The 19,739-nt window shown below is 37.6% G+C and overlaps 1 protein-coding gene across 5 annotated transcripts in view; it reads left to right on the plus strand.

The window, feature by feature from the left end:
* The window catches only part of Znf277 (zinc finger protein 277), a 111,959-nt gene that overhangs the window by 40,523 nt on the left and 51,697 nt on the right, over positions 1 to 19,739 (plus strand). For 4 of the 5 annotated variants that reach the window (XM_005377316.2, XM_005377317.2, XM_013510634.1 and 1 more), the window contains one exon: positions 18,615 to 18,816. In XM_005377316.2, the coding sequence (XP_005377373.1) occupies positions 18,615 to 18,816 (202 nt within the window). The remainder of the gene's footprint in view (positions 1 to 18,614; positions 18,817 to 19,739) is intronic. The other variant, XM_005377318.2, reaches the window with a different exon arrangement.

The raw sequence follows: 19,739 nt of genomic DNA on the forward strand, positions 1-19,739 counted from the left end.
TTCTCACTAGAAGTACACATGCAATGTTAAGGGAACTGTTCTGCACATGGGTTCTGGGATCTTAACAAGTCATGCCTACTTCTCCAGCCACTTCTGCCACACCCTAATCTCCTATCTCAGTGGGATTTGGGAAACCTAAGAATTCCTGAAGCTAATCACATCTTTATCAGTTTTAGAAATCACATCTTTCTCAAACATTTCCCTAATGTGTTTTAACTCTAGGAACTTACTAAAAACAAGTTTGAAAGGTTTTATTTTTTAAATGCATTAAATTTGGTAGATTCAAAATTGGGCTTGACAAAGACCCTATGTTGCTCCAGTTCTTCAAGTTATGAAGTTACAGGTGTGTCCTGTGTTATCCTCTTTTATTTAAGAGCTCAGCAGTAAAGTGAACTTCAATGAAATTTTTTTCTGAGTCCCAGAACCTAAGTTCTCTTATCAGACACTGTATACAACACACAGCAGGGCTACAGTGGCAAGTATTTAGGAAAAACTGAAGGATTCAACTTCTACTTTATCTTTTCTCTACACTTACAAGATAGCTTGGTATATAACTTGTTGTTAGAGCGTTTTTCTTAAGCAGTGGATGAAAGGTAAAAACCAAATGTGAGCCAGGCTTGGTGGCGCACGCCTGTAATCCCAGCATTTGGGAGGCTGAGGCAGGAGGATCGTCGTGAGTTTGAGACCAGCCTGAGCTACAAAGTGAGCTCAAGGCCAGCCTGAACTGCATGGCGAGACCCTGCCTCAAAAAGACAAAAAATAAATAAATAAGTAAATAAATAAATAAATAAACAAAGCAAATGTGATAGTTTTAGAAATAAAACCATGTTAATATTCATAAGCCAGGTCTGAGTACAGTTACTCAGGATGTCATGTTGTCCTCTTAGACATAATTCTGAAGGTACTTTAAGAGGTCTTCTACAATTCTTGAAGCCTAGAAACTTTACTATCAGCAGCTTCAGACAAAAATCACAGACTTTGAGAACAAGCAAAGGTTTAAGTGTATATGGTTAAACAGCTAATTTAGAGAAAAAAGAAATACCACTGTATACAAATAAGCATGACGGTGTCCAGGAGCCGTTGCAAGAACGTAAAGAGGCTATGGAGCTCAGTGAAAAAGCATCAGGGAAACGTAGGCTGCTAGAAATTATAAGCTGCAAAATTATTGTATGCATCAATATGATGAACCACTAAAATGTTTATTTCCTGCAAGAAGTTGAACATTTAGAATAAAGGAAATACCTTTGGACCAGGTAAGCCTAGATAAGGAAAATCAGGTGGTGATCACAGTGATGCATTTCCACAGAAAAGGTGTTTGGAACATTTGGAATTCCATTTTTGCTGGGTGTGTGAGGCTAAGCATTTCAGAGAAGTGATGAAGTGCCTCCAGAGCCTGCCAGACGTCCAGTAAAAGGAGTTTTAAAGTTTAACCCACAATTGTAGTGATGGGCCAGCACTAGTGTATTAACGAAGATGAGTATGAAGTAAATTTGAAAGAGCTTGAGCTGTAGTCTGGTAACATGTCCCATTCTTGGCCTTGGTGAGGGTTTGACCACTCCAACCAAGTCCCAAAGAAGAGTTGCTGCACATACCTTGAAAAGTCTACTAAAATCCAAAGCTAACTTCCTTCCCAGTGGTTGTTCAAGGTGAAACAGTGCATGGGTGTGTGCCCCATTGTAGCAACCGTAGAAATTTTTGTACAGGTGCATACTAACCAAAGTCTAACAAGAGGATATTCTGCTGATGTTATTTTTACTTCGTTGAGGCTATTCAGTTTGGCTTCTCTGTATCCATTGGCTGCCCTTTTTGAGCACAGTGAAGGTGTTTTTCTAAAGCGTGGATACCAGTGACACTTATTTTATGGTAACTGTAATGCAAGGCAACTGTCGGTGCACAGAGAGAAGAGGTTCCCAGAAAATGTGTCCCCACAGGTGTCTGGCTGTGAGTGGGTGGCATGGGGTCCTAGCTGCCCACCTGCTGCTAGCCTGTCTCTGTGCAGGCTCCTCTGACTTCCCTCAGCTTCCCTTCCAGTGACCTTTTGTGCATCTGCAAAGGGAAAACAGGAACTCACAAACTGATCAGTAGCACCCTTTCCTTCAAAAGACAAAAAAAGTTGAGCTTGAGAAAAGGCTGGGGAGTAAAGGAGGAAGAAAGAAGGATCTCTTGTTTTTGTAGTAACAGGGATTAAATCATGTTATCCAAGCATTCTACCACTAAACTAAGTCTCCTGCCCTTTTTGGTGTTAAAATCTCTCTCTCCTCTCTCCCTGCCTCCCTCCCTCTCCCTCCCTCCTTCCCTCCCTTTCCAGTTTTTCACTTTTTCTTGTAACCTCTGTCATTGCTAGGAAATGAGAAGATAGGAGAGGACTGGAGCTATAGGGGGGAATAAATTTTTCTGTTACATTTCCTCATTCCACAAATGAAATTAGAATCTACTGTACTCTCAAAGTAGCAGCCCCAGCAGGGAATTTCCCCCCAGATTTCCCAGGTGCTCCCAGAGATGATTGAAATTCTCAAGCAACAGGAGCTCCACCTTTCCTTCTGTTGGGACAGCGAAGCTCAGCAGTTTTGATTAACTGTGGCCCAGTGTAAGATTCATGCAGAGGCATCTAAAGCATTTGTGTGCTTTTTCTAGAAATTCAAGAGGTACCTCATGATCATTGGCTGTGAAGGCAAATTTAATTTTCTGTAAATCCAGATACTACTCCTCAAAGCACAGCCCTTTCACCCAGTGACCTGAGAAAGTGACCATGTGTAAAAGCATTAAAATAGGAAGGGAGGAAAGTTGACCTTCAAGGAAGAAGGCTCATTTTAGATTTGGGGATATATGTAAGTATAAATAAATATATGTGTATATATATGTATGTGTGTATATATGTATATATATGCCTCTGCATGCACTCACATAGCTTAGTGACTTAGTATTTTGGAATTTGTTTCTAATTTTGAAATTCATTTACTTAATTCTTTTTCAAACAATTTGAATAAGACTTAACATCAGGTAAACAGTCTTCCTCAGAAGCCTAGAATGAATGCCTAATCAGGGTTGTATCTATCCACACTTCTTAAGAATTTATAATGTGTTGCCTTTTTTTTTTTTTTTGAGCCTGAATCTTACTTGCCTAGACTGGCCTCCAACTCCTGGGCTCAAGCAGTCTTCCTGCCTCAGCTTCATAAGTAACTGAAGACTTAGGACTGAGGACTTAGTTTAGTGCGAAGGCACTGACTCAAGCTACTCTATCTGGCTCTAGCATATTGCTTTCTTGTCTTTCCTTGGTTTTGTACAGGATCTTACTGCACATGGCATCATTAGGTAAATCCTAAAAATTTGAAATGATTCTGTAACTCAAGGGTTAAAAGGAATTGTTCATACAGCAATGAGGCTGAATTTTTTTGGTGTGTCCAGAGTTAAAGTCCAAAGTAGAAAGGTTTTTTTAGAAACATGGTAACTACCTTTAAATCAAAGTTAAACATACCAAAACTATGATCAAATACTTATGCCCTTTCCCTGGCTTGCTGATTTTTACTCACTCTCAATTTTTTTAATTAAATGTAAATCTGTTCTATATGATTTGTATAAACATGTGATTGGATTTTGTTGATTGCTGCTTAGCAGCATCAAAGAAGCAGTCATTTGAGGTTTTTGTTTCAATGCAGATTTCCAGAAGAATTTCTTCACTTTTAAGACTTCGCATGACTTTGGTATCAGTTGTTTTTCACACAATGGGATATCAATGAACCAACACCTCAAACCTTACAAACTGGAAATCTTGAATGATACTGTTATCTTTCTCCATTTACTATTTTTATCTCACTGCAAGGCAAATATATATCTAGTTTTTTGTTGATTTGTTATTTTTGGTTTTTCTCTGGTACCGGGAACCGAACCCACGACCTTGCGCTTGCCAGGCAGGCGCTTTGCCGCTGAGCTAAAATCCCAGCCCCTGTTTTTTTTTTTTTTTTTTTTTTTTTTTGAGTGGGAGGATAAATTAGGTACAGAGCATGTTTAGGTAAACCAAATACTATCTTTTCACCGTTTTGAAGAAGAGAACTGTACCTGCATCAGGGAGGGACAAAGCCTCCCGTTGACTGGGTTGTAGATTGCGGCAGCAGCAGTTAGGGTAGCCTTTCATTTGGCATAGTGGACACTGTCATATGCAGAAAGGCTTGCACTTCGTGCCAAGCAGGATGTCTCAGTGTACAAAGCTTTTGGGTCACGTTTTCTTCTCTAACATGAATTTGATTCTAAACTATGATGCACTGTTCCAGAAGCCCTTCTGTAATATGTGTGTGGGGTATCCTCATTCTCTAATCTTACCTTCTCTTAATAAAGTCACAGGCTTATCAAAATTTAGACTTTGAAGCTGAGCTATGTTTTCAGAAGTGGCCAGGAGATACCCTTGCCTGTCCCAGTACATTTCTAAAAATATTTTGTTACACACATCTGCTTCAGCTCTAATACCATATACACATTCTTGGGAAACTTTACATTCTACAAAATCACACAATAAAAATAACAGATCCTGTGAGGGAAATAGTGTTAGGAACTGCTACTCTTCCCATTGTTAAGCTCCACCAGATGATTTTTGTAACCAGAGCAAAGCTTGGTTTAAAAAAAAAAAAAAAAAAGTACACCATGGTTAAATCTGTATTGCATTTAAATACAAAGTCATAGTCCAGTGAATTATTTGCATTGTTGACTTTTTGTTTAATTTTTGCTTCCTTCTTTGAAACATGGGTCTTTGCAGGGTATTTACTTTTAATGAAAAGGTATTAAATGAAAATTAAATTCTTACACCAGGTGAAGTGTTACATCCCCATAATCCCAGCACTCTGGGAGGAGAAGGCAGGAGGACCGCAAATTCAAACTCAGCCAGGGCAATTTAGCTTGACACTGTCTTTTAAAAAAAGGACTGAGGACTTAGTTTACTGTGAAGGCACTGACTCAGTCCTCCAGTACTGAGAAAAAATTGATTCTGACCAAGGGTATATTGATAACTCCATGAGATGGAAGTTTTAGAAACATTGGGAAAAATGTGGCTTCTACATCTGTTTTCCTGGACTCTTAGCTTTTTTATATAGCTTAACAGGAGAAACAGTAGCAGTTCTTGAAGTTATTATTTAAGAAACATCTTACCTAGAATTTTCCTAGAATTCAGAGTTTTGTGTATTTCGCAGGCTTTTTTTGAATAATGAGAAAATTTTCCCTTAATTGCTTCAAACCATGGTTGTGCTAGAAAAATATATGAACTAATACAACTTCTGTACTGACATTATTTTTCAATTTATCAAATGTCCTGCACCAACACACATTAAAAAAAATCTTGCATCAATAAAGACTGTAATTTCATAACATTTTATAGTCTTCTATTTTTTAGACAGTTTACCAGGTAGAAAATATAATTTTATCTATCACTTCTAAAACCTATAGAAAAGATGATGTTTTTCTCAAAAGCAGACTCATCTCACACAGCATATTAATTTTTCTAGACTTCTACTGATAAAGTCATAGAATTAATCATAGCGGGTTTTTATTACAACAGTGGTTTGTGGCTTCACATAAAACATGTCCCCACCACCACAGAGAAATTACATTAGAATATCTATGTAAAAAAATGACAGCATATTTTGAAAGCTCCTGAGTTGATTCATGTTCACCTTTAGGGTTGAGGACCACTGCCTGAAAATAATAACTAAAGGCATTCATCAGAGTGTCATTTTTAATAAAGTTGTGTTTAGACATGCCAATGAAGTGCTAGTCAGAATAAATGCTGACAAAATTCAGTGCTTATTGTTACATGAGTAATCTGCAACATGTGCCTTTTAGGTTGACTAGCCCACCCGTTCTTTTACAGATGAGATGTGTGTCACTTTTTGATTCGTTTTTATAATTGTGATATAAAACATAGTTGTCTGTTTCTCTGTACGGGAACCCAGGGCCTTAACACTGAGCTTTCTCTCCAACCCCCCTTTTTTAAATTTTGTATTTTGAGACAAGTTTTCATTAAGTTGCTGAATTGCCCAGGTTGGGCTCAAATTTGTGGTCCTCTCTCCTCAGCCTCCCAGAGTGCTGGGATTACCGGCATAACCCACCACACCCAGCTAAGCATAGGAAATATAAGACCATGTCTGAAGTTGTGGGATGAGAGTCTGTTGTGTGTTGTTTTATCGCCCCAGCATTATTTTACTCCCTTATCTTTCCATCTTAGAAGTCATTTTTCTGATATGGTCAGATATTTTCTGAAGGTTATGTTATCATGGAGATAGGATTTCTGATACTAAATTTGTAGAGTTTGCTAGGATTTGTGACTTTGCTGAAGACACAGAGTCATTGTCAGTAGATAAATAAATTGAAAAATTATAGTTGTAAAACTGTTCTGAACATGACTGACTCTCAGGTGTTTGGCAAAAGCTTTAAAAGACTGCTCAGAACTATGTCTTTATAAAAGCAGCCCAATGGTAGCAAGAACAAAAAACTTAGAAAAAAAGCTTTGTTAAATCCCTTGAAAGAGGCCAGATCTCCTGCTCTAGCAGGCTAGTCTATGACTAGAATTGAAGAAAGCCATTCTGTGGGTTGATATTTTACTGTTCTGTATCTAAACTGTCTTAAAATTGTACTTTGTTCTTAGTTTCTTTTGGTGCTTGTGACATTCTAGGTTGTGTTAGATGTGTGGGTGGACATGAAAAAGATAGGAATTCACAATCCACATTAGTTAATTCCTTCAGGAATCCAGCTCTGCTTTGCTGCATTTCCTCCTTTGTATCCACCACAGCGTGGCCTGAAAATGGGCAGGGAGAATTTCTCCTAGGGCTAGGGAAACAGATTCATAAATGTGTGGTTATACAGTAGAGATAAGCTAAGTTTTACCTGATTTTAGTAAAGCTTCTCTTCATACCAAGACTTAAGACAAGTTATTATTTTTCATCCTCAAGCTGTATGTGGCCATAGACATGGCCCCATAAAATAGTAAATGTTTACTATTACTTGATTTTTAGCGAAATTTTTCATGACTCAGTGGTATGTGCTGGGGCGCTAGGCAACAACAGAGTACTGTGTAGGAGAGGTCACAGGGAGTGCCAGCCTCACATCCTGTGCCCATCAGACGTAATCAAACACAGGCTGCTTGTGGCAGATGTTACATGTGCTTGTGTAACTCGGTGAGTAAACCGCAGCAGTTATTGATAAGTGTACTTGACATGCCTGTGTGTATGTATATGTTGGTGAAAACATTCTTGTATTTTTCTGTGGGGTTTTTTGAGGTTTTCTTGGTATCGGGAATTGAACTCAGGACCTTGTGCTTGCCAGGCAGGCACATGTGCCACTGAGCTATATCCCTGGCCTGACATGCTTGTTTTTAAGCAAACATGTAAGACTTCTTATTTGATTATTAACTTGAGCAGCCACTTCCATGGAAGAAGACATTGATACATTTGTTTCATCAAAACAAGGTCAAATAAATATCCCACTAGTTTTGTGTTTATGCTGCCTTCCTTTTTAGTGTTATAATAAAATGCATAAAAATAAGTGTGGTCCAAGCAGATAGAATGATTGGACATACAGCAGGGAGCATAGCTATTACAAAGCTGCTTGTAAGAAAACTCTTAGCAAGAATACTCTTTCCACAATTTACCTCCTTAAGGTGGAGTCTCAACCAACTCAGCCAGTGTTGGCTATTACAGTAAATACTAACAGCCACACTCCAAGGTATTAATGATAAGCTGTCTTCTAAAGAAGTTCGACTAGTTGGTAACTTTAATTTCTCCAACTGATCAAAAAGGAATTGGCTCAAACTTTTTTATATTTTAGAATTTGGTATGGTATTTGCTATTCAGATGGCTAAAATTATTTATCAGAAGAGCAGAGAATATATTCTGTGACTTTTCTTTTAAGTGAAAAGTCCGTTCAGCATAGATCATGACTTGAAAGCACTACTTGGCTATATTCTAAATTATGAATATGTTTGGGATATAAACCAAAGTGAAAAATATGCTTGTGAAGTTGTTAACAAATGCAGCACTTTCCACTCAGTAGGAAGACAAAATCTAGTTATTTCAAGGAACTAATTGATAATATTTCATATATGTATATATATATATATATATATATATATATATACACACACACATACACACGTGCACATATGTATGAATTTGAGAAACTCAAATGTTTTAAAACAAGAAGTGAAATCAGTGGCTATCTGTTCCTGTTTGGGAGGGCCAAGTCTTTTTCATTGAGCTATACCACCACCTCACTTTTTTATTTTGAGATAGGTTATCTTAGTCACTTCTCTGGTTATCAAGACACCATATCCAACACGCACAACTGGAGGAGGAGGGGCTACTTTGGCTCACAGTTTGTACAGGTTTCAGGCCCTCTTTGCCTGGCTCCAAGGCAGAGGAGGCATGGCATGTGGAGAAGCTGCTGCTTACTTCATGGCACCCAGGAAGCAGAGAGCACCAAGGGAGGAGCCAGAAGGAAATCAAACCTTCCGGGTTGGGGCCACAGTAACCCACCTCTTCCAGTCTGATCTCACCTCTTAACAGTGAGTCAGCTGTACGCCTCCATTACCAGTCACCTTCCAAAAGCCCCACCTGTGATCACATGAGGCTTTGGAGTGACATCTAGGTATAAACCAGAACACTAGGTCCCACTGTGGCTCCTGCTCAACCTCTCAGAGTGCTGGAATTACAGGCCCGCACCACCAAGCCCTGCTATACAGTATATGGTACTTTTGAAAGTCAGTTATTTAGTACCATGGGGTTTTTTGGTGCTCCCCGCAAATCATTCTTTATCTTTTCCATAAAGAGAATTTTTTAATTTTAGTGAAAAATTCATTTGAATTGAAATATGAGCACTAAAATTAAAATACGACATACCTACCTGATTTTGTCAGTAGGAAATATTAGTCCCACAACTAAGAAACTTAGGATCAAAAACACTAATTGGGGGCATCAGATAGGTAATTTACAATTTTTCTAGCTGCCAACCCATTTCATTAAAACATTGACTAGACTACCAATTCTAAAGTAATTCCCTGTCAAATCAAATCATACTAAGTTAGGTTAAACTTAACCTCTGAGGATATACTGTACGACACTGGGCTCCACTTACATAGAAAGCGTCAGCCAGGCCTGGTGGCACATACCTGTAATCCTAGCACTCTGCAAGATAGAGACAGGCAAATCACAGGTTCAGGCCTAACCTGGGCAACCTAGTAACTTAATGAGACTGTCTCAAAATAAAAAATTTTGAAAGGTCTGAGGATGTAGCTCAGTGCAAAGATCTTTGCTTCAATTGCCAGTACTGCAGAAAAAGAAAAAAGAGAAGGGGCAGAGGAGAATAGAGAGTCTGAGGCTGGCCTAACCAGTCCTATCTTCCTGAATCAGTTTGCCTCCCCTTCCTCTGCATCTCTTCCCCCCCCCCCCAGAACTGAATGAATGAGAGCAGTCACTTTGTTTCCTTTTTCATGCATGAAAGCCTTTGGTTTGTCAGTGTCTTTTGTTACAGTGGTCCTCCTGTTGGGATCATCAGCATTAGTGGCAATGAAGTTACTCTGATTGATTAAATTTACCATTAACCAGGGTTAAGATTAATGCCTTTTTATTTATTTCCAGCTTTACTGTTGGAAAGTCATTCTGCATTCTACTGGTAACAGGGAGGTAAAGTTGAGGACTTAGTTCCCATTCGTATCCATTACTTCTCAAAAGGAAGTGCATATCCAGCCCTGAATTCCACTTGGAGCCCCAGCATCCCAAGTTCTAGCCTCATCTAATAATTCATCATAGTCTTATTTTAATTGCTCTGAAGTATTGTTTTATTTGTTTCTTGAGATAAGGTCTTGCTATTCTAAGGCTGACTTTGAATTTCTGGCAATCCTCCATATAAAGTAGACAATAGTAAGAAAATATCGTGTATAAACCAGAAACGTAGGTAATCTATAGTCAAGAAATGAAACCAGTAACATGGATGGAAAGTCAAACTATTTCTACAAAGAGGTTCAGCTCTAGTCTACTAAAATGATTTGTTCCTAAGTGTATTTTTTTAAATATCACCTGAGCTTATGGAGAGTATTCTAGACAAGATCATCTACAGATATCTAACTTCACACCGCATCCTGCCAAATTCGATGGATGGAAAGTGTGGGGGGGAATTATAAGAAACAAATGTGTTGGCATTTCTAGAAAGGTTAGGCATGTTAATAGCTTTAATGTTACGATAGTGTAGTTTCACGTGCCGCTCAACTTTTCTGTGATCCATCTTTGTTATTGCTAATGTTGCATATAAACCAAACAAGCCCACTTCACTAAAAATGAACTTCACACCCAAACAGACTTTTCCTTATAGAATGAAAATATAAACAGGAAAATCTTTTGGGAATAAAAGCATTGTGTTTACTTATTCTAAATGGAAAAGCATATTGCCTTTTTTAGGTAAATCTTTGTTGTAGACAAATGCAATAATCTGGTCCTGTTAGAGGCTGTCCAGAATATATATCCCCTTTGGGTGAGGACTCCTTCCTGTTAAGGTAAATCATAGAAAACTAATTATAGTGATTTTTATTGATGAATTGCTGTATCTGTACAATTTAATAAGGTAACATTTTACATCCAGAAACTGTAGTGCAAAGGGTTAACTTTAAAGGTAATAACTTCAGGCATTGTGATACCCAGATTAAAAGCAGTTTTTACCAGAGTTGCGTCTGTAGACTCATATATAATTATTGCATAGTCTGCCTATCTCCTGCCCTGGCTGTAAGGTTAGATCTGTTGAACTCTACTTCAGAATCGTGGTTGTTTTGTAACTTTTGTGGTTGCTCAGAATCCCAGTGTAATGACCCTAGTCACCTACACATCATAAATAAAAACGATAGAGCAAATGGTAAGAAAAAAATATATAAGAAATAAAACTCACGATTTTTTAAAAATTTTTGGTTCCCTGAACTGTTCAAGAATTTATGAAGCCAAAGACCTTCCTAAGAAATTCCATGTACACTTAATGTGGAGTACAGTTCCACACTGAACTCTACAAACCCCAGAGTTTGTGAATCACCTAAGTGCCTATAGACCCCCGGATAAGAACATCTGTACTAATTAGATCTTTCGTATCTGATATAATTGTTAGCCACATATGGATATGTAAATTAAATAACATTGAAATTTTGTTCCCTGTTTTCACTATCCACATTTTAAGTGCTTAGTAGCTAGCTATGGTTAATAGCTACCAATATTGAACAGAGCAGTTATAGAACATCTTCTTCATCACAGAAGGTTCTTTTGGAGAACCTTCAGGTGGTTCTAAAATATTCTATTCAGAAATCTTTTCATTCTGTGTATTCATGTATATGTGTTTTTTGTAGAGCTGCATAATTTGAAAACCCAGATCATACAGCATATGTTGTAAGGAAGCCAAGACCTTTACAGCACAGATTATTAAGTATATTGTTAAAGTATATACATATATATATATGTATATATATATGTATACACACACACACACACACACACACACATGCATATAAGTACGGCAGCCAGCTAACATCAGGCTTTCAGGACGTTTATAATCATTTGAGTTTTATCTTATATATCAACTACATTCTCATTCTCATGATAGTAGTTTTAAATTTTTTCTACATTTATTTCAGCCCTTGTCTGTAATATGAGTAGAGCCTACCCCTTTTCCTCAGAAAACTGAGGTTATCGATGTAAATTCAATTTTCCTTGTCTGTAGATCAAATGTATTATATTTTCTCCTGCATCTCTTAACGATTACAAAAATAACAAAGTGATCAAGAGAATGAAAAGCTTTTGAATTTCAGTAGTATAATCAGGACTTAAAAGTAAATAGATGCCGTAGTTGGAAAACGCACTTAGTCTTCTTTAGAAGTCTAGGCTCTACTCTCATGTGATTTAATTCTTTAAATCTATTAGAGCCTTGAAATGTTTACTCCCGAGTAATTCACAGAAGTTTCTAAGACATATCAATGCAGAAGATACCTATCTCTCTTCATCCTCAAACATGTAGCCATCCTCGTTATCAGTACTAGTATTAGGAGCTAGCCTTTTATTGAGCTTGTGTGTCTGGCACTCATTTGCTTTAAATTAATTTCTTAATTTCACCCTTATGACAACCCTTTCAGGAGGAACTGTGATTAATTCATTTTATGTTGTGAAAACAGGCTAAGAGATGGTAAGTAACTTGTTCTGATCGGTCAGCAGGAGTTAATGGGATCATGATTCCTCTTGCCTTGACTTCAGTCACTTGACTCTTCTTTCCTCTCCCTTTTTTCTAAAATTGTGATTTTAAAACACATTAAATGCAATCTACTCTCAACGCCCAGAATGTGTAAATGTCCAGTACTACACACTTTTGTGTACATTGTTGTACGGCCGATCTTGATCACCTATTCATGTCGCATAACTGAAGCCCTGTACTTACTTACTGCACAGTACTTCCCCATTTCATTTTCTCCTCAGCTCTGACACCCACCATTCCGCTTTCTGCTTCAGTGTGTTGAACACTTTAGATCCCACATATAAGTAGACTTATTTGGTGTTTAGTTTCCTGTCAGTGACTTACTTCACAAATGAAAGACCCTTAAGGTTCATCTATATCATAGCATTATGACATGCATTTTCTTCTTTTTTAAGGCTGAGTAGTATTTGTTGTATTTACATATCATATTTTTTTATCCATTCTTTCGTTGTCACCACTTCATGGTTATTGTGAGCAATGCTTCTGTGGACTTAAGAGTTCATGTACCTCTTTGAGATCCTGTGTTCACTTCTTTTGGTAAATAAGGTAAAGTGGTTGGATCGTATAATTCCAGTTTTAGGCTGGATATGGTGGTGAACATGTGTTATCTCAGCTCTCTGGGAGAATGAGGCAGGAGGATTACCAGTTCAAACTCAGCCTAGGCAGCTTACCAATCTAATGAGACACTGTCTCAGAATTTTAAAGCAGGGGGTATTTAGAGATGTAGTTCAGTGCAAATGCCTTGGGTTTAATCTCAAATACTGCAAAAAACTAGTTCTATTTTTATATTTTGAGGACCCTCCGTTCTGTTTTTCAAAGCATCTATACCAGCGAAGCACAAGGGTTCCAATCTCTCCACATCCTTGTCAACAATTTTTATTAGTCATTCTAGCAAGTATAAGATGATATGTCATTGTGATTTTGATTCCCATTTGCCTGATTAATGATGCCGAGTACTTCTTTATATGCATGTTGGACATTCCTATATCTTCTTTGAAGAAATGTTACTCAAGTCCCTTTGCCTAATTTTTAATCTGATTATTTGTGTTTTATTATTGTGTTGTCTGAGTATCGTATGTATATTGGATATGAATCCTCCATCATTGACCCTGAGCATCCTGTTGGAGGCTTAGCTTCAGTGCAGATGGGACTTCAGAGCCTTGCACCTGAGCTCCTCTTGTCTGCTGTGCCCACGGCAGCAGAAGATTAGAATGTCGCATTGCCATGACCACATCTAATGGATCAGAATCTGTGTTCTTACAAAATTGCCAGGTGCCTCGTGTGCACATTGAACTGTGAGAAGCACTGTCCTAGGAAAATAATTTGACATTTTGATGATCTTACCTAAAGTCAATAAAATTGTTAATAATCAATGTAGGATTTCCTCAAAAACTCAGCTTCCTTGGGTTGTTATTTTCTATAGTTCGTCTGAGCAAGTTGCTGCTCAAAGTGAGAACTAAAGCAGATGATTTGTTGTTGTTAATTTGTAACACATATGTGAAGTGAATTTTGGGCCAAAACAGAATTTCCAAGATGCCTTTTTTTCTCCTTTTCTACTGAAAGAAGCTAGATGTGATTTATTTCCTTTTGCCTTTTAGGCTTCAGTCTTTGAAGTAAAGCATTATGTATTTCTACGTCTATTGTCTTTTAACCATAAAGATATAGTCCAGTGACAGCTGGAAACGAACAATATATTAGACAGGTGTGAATGAGTTATAACTACTGATCTAACACTTAGAATTTTGGGAACATGCAGTAGGACAAAACAGACTGTCAAATAAGCTTTGCCACAGGCCTTGTCAGCAAGTTTCAGGCCTTTTCCATGATTTAAGATGACCAATTAAGCTCCTTGATCACGATATTCACAGTTGGCATGTGACTGTCCTCTGAACAGTCAATTCCCAGGCAGCAGTCTAGGAGCGTCATTATTAAGTCTCATCGCTAGACTGCCACTGGATGAAAATTGCATTTCCCCCATCTTCTAACATAAGGTCCTGAAAACAGTGTTTTTTAAAAGATCTCCATTGCACAAGACCCTGAGTTCAGTCTGCAGCACATGTGCACACGCACGCACACGTACATGCACACACATCAGATGATGAAACTCAAACAGTTGGAAACCATTGCTGTGCACTAAAATATATGTTGAGTATTCAATTCTTTTCCATATAAACATCCTCTGATAGAATCATGTAACTTACTCTGTATTACACATGCTACTTGTTCTTTGTTCACAGGACAGTATCCTTACATAAAGAATAAAAATAGAATTTAAAAATTCCTAATAAAATCTAATATACCTGTGCTACACTCCGTAATACTATCATCTGATATTCAGTACAGTTTTATGTCATTATTAATTACCAGTGGCGTGTTACATCAAGCCCACATCACTAAAGATCTAGCTGTAAATATAATCTGCAGTACCCTCAATTCCAAAAAGAAGTAATTCCCCTAAAGACAGGTGCAGGTGTTGCCTAAAACAGGACTTTCCTAGGAACTTAGTTAATCCTAGAACTCTAGTTGAAAATGCCTCTGGTGCATTCATTCTTTTTTTTTCATATATTCATTTAACAAACATTTATTAATTACCAATTTTGTTCCAGCCACTGTGTGTGAGACATACAAAGATAAAGAAGTTCTTGACTATTTTTTCATAGAGTCACATAGTGGTACAGATCTATAGTTACAACAGAGATTCTTGCTCATGTTGGGCCTGGAGAGATGAGTGGGTCAAGCCACTGGAGAACCTGGAGGAGAAGAACCTGGCAAAGAGAATTGTACAAATGCTTCACCTGAGACCCCAGTCTGTGCTACCTTTATCTACCAGCAGTAAGAGGAACATATTTTAACTAAATACATTTAAAACACACTTAGGGGGCTGGGGATTTAGCTCAACGGCAAAGCGCCTGCCTGGCAAGCACAAGGTCGTGAGTTTGGTTCCTGGTACCGGAGAAAAACCAAAAAAATAAAAAAAATTTTAAAAAATAAAACACACTTAGTATCCTTCCCATTCATAAAGCCAACCTGCTTCTCTACGGCACACCCATTTGTGCAGTCCTCCTAGCCAGAAATGCTCCCTATTCTCCTCTTTCTTCACTCTCAGTGCCCAGTCAGTAAGCGCTGTCGGTTTAATTTCTGTATCTTCTCCTCTGTCTCTTCCCCACCCCTCCAACCACTGCTAATGTTGCTGCCTCAAACAAACCCTCTGATTTTGACATCAGCAGTAGTCTCTCAGATGTTCTCTCCATCTGGAATTACAATTGATTCTCCTCTCATCAGTTTAAAATATAGAAGTGGCTCTGCCTCCCATAGGAAAAAATCTAAACTCCTTAATATTATGCATAGGTTAAGAGTTTAATGCTTAAGCCACACTGCTTGGATTCAGATTTTTCTCTACCACTCACTAGCTGTCTAGCATAGGTCACTTAGCTTCTTGCCTCTCAGGTCCCTCATTTATAAAATAGGGATCAAAACAGAATCTCCTTCGTTCAAGTTATTGTGAGGGTTCATACTGTATATGTAAAGTGCTCAACAATGCCTGGTGCAAAATAACCATACAATGACAGTCCAATTTGTGGTAGACATAACAAGTTCTTTTAATGTAGGTACCAAATAAATAAAAACAGCCAGGGCTAACCCTACCTTGCAAGGATTAACAGTCTTGTGGGAGGAAAGCAAATATATAGATAAACAAAGTGCTCCATATGCTGAATACTGTTATAATTTTGAGAAAGATGGCTAGAGTAGGAGCAAAAAATTCTTGTTCTCTAAAAAGATTGTATTAAAACTTTCCTTTTCCAGAATATGTAGTAACTCAAGCTCCCTACAGACCACAATTTGTGTATTCATGATTTTGTTCTTCCATACCTTTGCACTAACCAGAAATTAGTCGTAGTATATGAACATTTTTGTCTGTTCTCTTAGGAATAATTCAAAAGAAGAAAAAATGGACATTAGACCTACAAAAGAAAAAAAATATGAACCACAGAGGTACAGTAGAGAATTTGTAGTAAAACCTCAGGGAAAAATTAAAATGATGATGGCAGTGAACTATATTACATTGATTATGGGGGAAATATAGGCTACTGAGCTTTGTACAAGAATTGCTAAAAGAGATGCAGGACACTGGCTGAATGCTTACAAATTCAAAGTAGCTTATAAATACATATTAATCTAAAACAGCAGTGAAAAAACATAGACTCGGGAAAATGACTTTTGATATTGGCAGCAAAATAACGTAGTATTTGAGGTTAGCACAACTTAACTATGGTTATGTCACTTACCAACATAGTGACTTGGGGAAATGATTTAACTTTTCTAGTCTCAATTCTGTCATCTGAAAGATGGGATTATGATAACATTACCAAATAAAATAGTTAAGATTAATTGAGAAGAGGCCCTAAAACACTTTGCTGGTAATTTACAAATACTAAGCACTCAATAAATGTCAGTTGTTACTGTTGGTAATGATTATTACTATCATATGCTTGTTTACTACACTCAAGCAAAATGAATTGGCGAATATCTCATTCAAAGGACATAATACAGTACTTGTATTTCCTATTTGGCAGGTAATATTTACTCATTTCATGCTACTTTTATTTAGAGTATGCTTCCTTTGCTTGTTATATTCTAGTGAGTATAAATATCTTCATGCCATAATTTTGTAAGTATATAACTTACCTCACTTTTCTTTCTTATTTTTGTATGTACATTTAGGTTCCTATGAAATTTAAGCTTCAACTGAAAAATATAACCTACAACTGAATGATAGAATTCCATTATTCCATTGCCTAATTTAATAAATATAAATTGCTAGCACCTATTTCTTTGATAATGCTTCTGAAGTGCTTGTGGTTTTTTTTGTTTTGTTTTTTGTTTTTTGTTTTTTTTTTTTTTGCTGTCCCGGGGATTGAACTCACAACCTTGCACTTGCCAAGCAGGCACTTATGCCACTGAACTATATCACCAGCCCCTCATGCATTGTGTATTTTAAGTATTCTCACTACTGTCGGTGTATCCTGTTTTCACTATGAACAAACATAAATGGTTTGATTGAGCATTCTTTCATATGAGTAGAGTATATATGCGTGGTATATTAGAGGTCCTCTCCTATGGGAAAACCTTCCTTCTTTGGCTGTTACGTGATCCTTCTTTCTGCTCAAATGTACTCTCTATATGTACTGTCTCTACCTCTTTATATCTTCAGACAAATTATGAGCACTTTATCATTGGTGGTAAAGAGCATGTCATCCAACAATGAACAGAAAAGATTAGCTCCCAGGAGGTTTAGTTGTTTTTAAGTGGGGAAAATGTGTACTTTCTCCTTATGTTACTTACTCATTGCTTAAGCCATCAGCAGGAGTGTATCAGAGGCAGATTCTGTTAATTATTCAATTAAGAATGCCTTAAATAATAAGGTAAAATAAATAAAATGTTACAGGAGGAACTAATACCTAATTCAGAAGACTGTGGTCTGTGGAATAGCCAGCTTCCAGTTTGAAGAAATCCCTACCCTTCTGCAAATGCCAGTCTGTACCTTGGTTTCCTTAAGTTTCCTGGTTACTGTCTGGTCAGGAGCATCAGTAAGTAACAGGTCCAAGCTGCGAAACAGCCAGCAGACACAAGAAAAGTCCTGTACCACTGTGTCATTTTACCTCCTGAAATTGGTGGCATAGACCTTACACACTTCAACTCTTAGAGATACTACATATCACACTAAGAAGAGAAAAAGTACATTGAAGAAAAAATGTTTACCATTATTGTCTCATAGTTGAGCATTCAGCTCTTTGGTCACAAAAGACTGAGTTATGATACATAATTGTGTAATAAGCAAGTCATAAGCAAATCAACATAGAAAATTGCAACCTCGGCCACCCAGCAGATGCTATGTCAAACCAATGTAAGAACAATCTTCTCTGTATATGACAAATCAAAAATAAGAAAGCACTTGCAGGTATAACAGAAAGCAGCCTAAAAGACAGACTGGCCTATAGCCTTTTTAGGATGCCTTTCACATCTGGGGCTTAGGCCCTCAACCCAGCATGTTGCAAGCTTTTCTCTTCTAAGTTCCTGAAGAATTGCTGTCAATGGTCAGTATCCGCAAAAAAGGTTTGAACAGCTTTCCTGACAAATGGGTTTCCCCCATTCAAACAAGCAAAAAGGGTATTTGAGCTACTTTGTGGTACTCCCTCCCCGTCGGTTGCAAAAGCATTTAAAATTATAATATTCTTGGGACTATGTATTTTTCTTTTTGCAGATATGTAAATATCTTCAGGATCCTTCTGATACAAGAGGTAAGAAATTATCCATCTAAAGACCTAAAGAGTTGGTTCCAGCTTTTTTTTTTCTTCTCCCAGACAGTAAGGATTGTATCCTGGAGCCGCTTTGCCTGCCAGAAAGTCCAGGTGGCACCACCACTTTAGTGGGTTCTCCATCTGTGCCTTGTATTTTCTGTGAAGAACATTTTCCTGTGGCTGAACAAGACAAACTTCTGAAGCACATGATTATTGAGCATAAGATTGTCATTGCTGACGTTAAGTTGGTTGCTGACTTCCAGAGGTAAATTTTAATTTTGCTTACAAAGAACTAAATTCTTTATTCATTAGAAAAATGACATAACCAGTATATAAAGCAATTCCTATACAAATATGAAAATTCATATTTTTGTGGTTTCTTCTTAGATTTTTTAATTTTAATTTCACCCTTTTTTTGAGTATGTAAACTGTATTTGAGAATATCAAATACTACTGGATTTCCTACAAATTCTATAAACTCATCAGCTTTCCAAAGAGCAGGTAATACTCCCTTTGGCACAGTCCATGAGATTGTTGACACTGTTACTGTCTCTCAGATTTATATTCTTGTCATGGTTGAGGCTGTGGCGCTCTTAAACTGAGTGGGCCCTTCCAGAGTGCCCGGTAAAGATTTGGTAGTGTTTTCAGATCCATGGACCTTCCCCTCCAAGGGGATCTTGTCCAAAGAAGTCTCAGTTCAGTTCTGTGATAAGGATAAACCGGGGTGGGGTGGGGGAGGCGCTCGTGCAACAAAATAAAGAGGTACAGGAGTAGACAGCTATTGTAGGAAGTTGTTGACTGTTGCACTGAGAGGAGCAGGATGAGGAAGGTAAAAAAGCAAAGAGCAATGAATGCTTGAGGAACTACCAGCATCGAGCATGTATGAAACGTTCTGTCTATATGGAACCTGAGCTTAGGGTGAGCCATGCCACCAGACAAGTAATATAGGCAGTTTTTCTCTTTTTCCCAGTTGATAATTTCTGGAAGTAATTGCCCAATAGAAATACCTTCTCATACCTACTTTATAGCAGCTTGAGTAGAGTAGTTATGATACATAGAGAGTGGAACCTACTAAATACCTACTCATAGCAGCTGGAGTAGAGTAGTTATGTTTGTCTCATCACTTTTCCATAGAAACAACATCAAGGTAGTCACTGAAAGCATACAAGTTAGTATATCTGGTAAAAT

This window comes from Chinchilla lanigera, unplaced genomic scaffold, assembly GCF_000276665.1.
Source record: "Chinchilla lanigera isolate Chin_1 unplaced genomic scaffold, ChiLan1.0 scaffold00009, whole genome shotgun sequence".
Lineage (NCBI taxonomy): Eukaryota > Metazoa > Chordata > Mammalia > Rodentia > Chinchillidae > Chinchilla > Chinchilla lanigera.